The sequence below is a fragment of the Zerene cesonia genome, unplaced genomic scaffold (assembly GCF_012273895.1).
Source record: "Zerene cesonia ecotype Mississippi unplaced genomic scaffold, Zerene_cesonia_1.1 Zces_u012, whole genome shotgun sequence".
Taxonomy (NCBI): domain Eukaryota; kingdom Metazoa; phylum Arthropoda; class Insecta; order Lepidoptera; family Pieridae; genus Zerene; species Zerene cesonia.
The window spans coordinates 274690-279122 of NW_024045142.1; the positions used below are offsets into that span (position 1 = coordinate 274690).

The 4433-nt window shown below is 42.5% G+C and overlaps 1 protein-coding gene across 2 annotated transcripts in view; it reads left to right on the forward strand.

Moving 5' to 3' along the window:
* LOC119839366 (modular serine protease-like) overlaps positions 1 to 4433 on the forward strand; it is a 48852-nt gene that overhangs the window by 40323 nt on the left and 4096 nt on the right. For both annotated transcript variants that reach the window (XM_038365629.1, XM_038365630.1), the window contains exons 10-13: positions 1778 to 1993; positions 2490 to 2663; positions 3234 to 3358; positions 4088 to 4264. In XM_038365629.1, the coding sequence (XP_038221557.1) occupies positions 1778 to 1993; positions 2490 to 2663; positions 3234 to 3358; positions 4088 to 4264 (692 nt within the window). The remainder of the gene's footprint in view (positions 1 to 1777; positions 1994 to 2489; positions 2664 to 3233; positions 3359 to 4087; positions 4265 to 4433) is intronic.

Below are 4433 nucleotides of genomic sequence, written 5' to 3' on the forward strand. Positions count from 1 at the left end.
TTTGTGGTTATAGTACAAATAATGCTTTCAAAATATTTCGTTTTTGCGTTAATAATATTACATTTGAGATTGTGATTGCAATATAATATTATACCGCCGCCTTTTCTATACGTACGGAGGGCTGTATACATTCGGTAACCGCTTAATTCATATAGGGTACAATTATTTTCTGATACATTCGTCTCCGTTAAGATTACAATATCAATGAATTTTTTTGATTGACTTAATAATTGCTCGAGTGCTGCAAAGTTTTTTATAATAGATCGTATATTAATATGGATACATAACAAGTTAAGGTGACAATGAGGAATACAATTTAAAAAGTCATTAATATTACAGCAATCATTAACTTCAGATATATCCAAACACACATTAGCCACTTTTAAAAGAAATAATATGAAACAATGAAATCAGAATGTCTTACTTAGTTAATCCTTATTACTAACCACTGCCTTTATGTCGTTAACAGACCGCACAGTAATAATTTGATCATGGTCTCCTTTGCGTGCTTTGATAAGTCCTTTTTTGAACCACACGTATTTGTAATTAAGTTTATTTTTTAGTTCCTGTTTGGCGTTCCAGAACAATTGCTTATGATATTTTGTCATAGCTTCGCGTACATAGACTACGTTGCTGTTTGTTTTTTCAGTCGGAATTAATTCTGCCACCGTAAGCTTTGTACTTTTAGCTGCTGTGGTCCATTTTTCTTTCACCTCTTCGTCAATAAGTTCAACTAAAATATTCGCTGTTAGTTCCTTCCGTCCTTGTAGTCTCCGTGCACTTTTGATACCTTGTTTGGGTTGGTTAAGGTTATTTGCAATTTTTTCTATAATTAATTTGACATCTTCCTTTGTTTGGTTTGGAATATTTGTTATTTCTATGTATTTACCTAGCTTCTCTTGTTCCGCCTCCTGTAGCCGTTGTTCGAGTGCGCCGACACGTATTTCAAGGTTGTTATTTTTATTTATTAGTTCTGTGTTCTTCCTCTCCAGTGCTTTAATCGTTTTTTTGAATCCTTCGATACATTCCATAGCTTCATCAAGCTTTGCACTATGGAATTGTAGTGATTCGTTTAGCTGCGCCATTTCGCTCTTTATTGCTTTTTCGACGTCTTTTGTGATGTTACTCAATAATTTTTTTGCATTGATATGGACGGGTGCATCACTTTCTTCGTCATCGTCTTCGGGAGTGATGATAGAGGAGGTACGTCTCGGGAGTTCCTGCTGGCATTCGTGACACGTCCACTCCAGACTGGGGGCCGCTTTTAAGGCAGCAATCTGTTTGTTTGTTAATCCTGCACACTTTGGATTCAGATGCACAATTCTTTCACATTTACTGCACTCTAATCCCGGCGAAGATTTCGATAACGTTCTTTTACAGGAGTCGCACTTAGACATTTTTATTTTATAGATGTGGGTAGATATTTGAGAAATAAAACGTGCGTGCGTTTAGTACTGTAGTAGATCGATGACTGACATAAAATGCGAAAGCTAATAAAAGCTAATAAAAAATATTAAAATGGAAATTTATCTCTAAATCACCCCATCTAGTCATAGTTTTGCGACTCATTCCAGGTATCGCATAAAATATTACAAGTATAGTATTTTCTAGTTTGATTTTACGCGTGTATTATACAACAACGCGATGTATTCATTTTATTGTAAAGTGTTCGAAACGTCGGTTTAATAATATAATGAATTAATCGCGTTTTAAATCCGTTAAAAAGTCTTTAATTTCTAAATGGAAATATTGTTTAAAATGTACGTTGCTTTTTCAGGGGCGTGCAAGCTGGAGCCGTCGGACAGCGTGGTGTACCGCTGCCTGTTCGCGGAGTGGGACGGCGCGGACGGCACGCGCGACTGCGGCGCGGAGGAGGTGGAGGGCGCGCTCGTGCAGCCCGAGTGCCGCCGCCCCAACTACTTCAGCTCCACCGACCTGCCCTACATGCTGTGCGCTGACGGCGCCTGGAACTATCGCCCCAAGTGCAACCCCGGTCGGTGGCGTGTGCGTGTGTGCGTGTGGGCGTGTGGGGGGGGGGCTTGTTTGGCTTTACTGGTTATATGTTAAATTTAATATATTGTTGCGATGCAGTTAACGTATAAAGCTGTTGGATTACCAATAAACAAATAAATATAAATATTAATTAGAGTGTAGGGTAGGTACGATTGCGTGGGTAGGTCTGTTTCACGTACTCATTAAATTGGACTCGCATGATGGTATCCTCATTTAACTGGTGGTATAGCGTGCATAAGTAACATCTCTTTGTTGGAATGTATCATTTACGGTTTCAGGTAGTAGAGTAGGTTCTTAATTTGTAACTTAAATTGTGTTTGTTACCTCAGAAGTATCCACTGGCTGAACCGATTCTGACCGTTCTTGTTTTTATTAGAAAGTTGGTGCCCACCGTGTGGCCCCATTTGAATTAGATCACGCTCTGCCAATTAGAAGGCGGTTTAGTGTTTCGTTAAAACATCGATTGTCGCTGGCAGAGTGCGGCACGCTGACCCCGCGCGGCACCCCGCTGATCCTGGGCGGGCAGGTGGTGGAGCGCGGCGAGGTGTCCTGGCACGCGGGCATCTACTGGAAGAACATCAGCCCGGCCGGCACCGCGCACGAGCAGATCTGCGGCGGCTCGCTCATCAGCGACTCCGTCGTGCTGTCCGGTGAGCGAGCGGGACGGAGACAGGGAGCGGGTTGCGAGGCGGATTACCTGAACGGAATGTGTCCGAAAGTTGCGAAACTGACTAGCTATAAAATTTATTAAAAAACTTACATGAAATTACCGGAGGCCCATATCCTTTTCCTTACCCTTCCTAGTCCTTTCTTTTATTCCTCTTACCAATCCTTTCTTAATCCCTTCCCAATTTAAAGTCGGCAAGCCTAAATATATAAATCTAGTATTTTTATACATTAATGATAGTATTTTCTTGTGTTTGATTTTAAATGAGTATTACCCTGGATTATTAGGAATGAGGATTTTAAACACGAAAAATTCGATCACGAGATGGGATTCGAACCCGCGTCTTTTCGCCAATCCGTAAGAACGCCTAGCCTCTCGTCCATCCGTGATCCCTCAGCGTCAGCAATCCAATTTCTTCTACTCTTTCGGTTTTATATGCCAAAGGGACACTTCTTTCTCATTTATAAAAGCATAGCAATGTCTATAATACTAAAAATTTAATTAAAATTATATTTAATTTCGAAATGTACAAATGCGTGGCGTGTCGTTGCAGCGGCGCACTGCTTCTGGAACCCGCAGCACGGGCAGCTGCCGAGCTGGCAGTACGCGCTGGCGGTGGGCAAGCTGCACCGCGCCTGGGACCACCCGGCCGACGCGCTCTACGCGCAGAAGCGGAACGTGAGCGCGCCACTCGCCACCACGCGTGCAGTGAACGAGATGAATGAACGATTGAAATTAATGAAATCATCATCATCGGCCCATATATATGTTCCCACTGCTGGGACACAGGCCTCCTACGAAGATTCAGGCCCTAATCCACCACGCTGGCCAAGTGCGGGTTGGCAGATGTCACATGACGTCGAACCTTTGATTCTCGGACATGCCGGTTTCCTCACGATGTTTTTCTTCACCGTTTTAAGCAGTGGTTATGTTATCTACATGCGCAGATAATTTAAAAAATTAATTTATATCTTGCACGCTCGCCCGGTCTCGAACCCTGACCACCACTGAGCCACCACTGCTTTTAATGAATGGATGAAATAAATTGAGTGAATGGCGTGAATAGAAGATTAAAATAAGTAAAATGAAGGAGATGAATTGAGTGAATTGAGTGAATAAAGTGAATGAAATGAATGAAGTGAATGAAAGATTGTAATAAGTAAAATGAAGGAGATGAATGAAGTAAATAGAAAATAAAGAAGGAAATGAAGGATATTAATTAAAATGAATGAAATCTCATTATCCAGAATCGGTGACAATACAATAATTTCATGAGCTCATCTTATCAACCTGATTAGAATCGCCTTCATTTGACATTTAAATTTTACGCAAACCTTGAATGAAGTAACAGCCGTTATATAAGCTGTTACGAGCAGCCAGTGAGCACTCACTCTACACCTCCCGCAGATAAAAGAGATAGTGCTGTCGGAGCGCTACTTCGGCGCGGCCATCAACTACCAATACGACATGGCCGTGGTGGCGGTCAGCGAGCCGTTCTACTACCGCACCTACATACGCCCCATCTGCCTGAGCTTCGACCCCGCCTTCAACGAGGAGCAGCTGAGGGCCGGCAACCTCGGCAAGGCAAGGGACAATCTTCGTTCTTTGTTTCTGTACCTGAGCTGGTGGTCCGCCCGATGGTAAACGATCACCGCCGCCCGCGAGCATTTGTAGATGTAAAAATGTCAAAATGGGTAAGGGATAGGGAAAAGATTGATGGGTTGAAAGAAGGAATGGACTGGGAAGGGCGAGG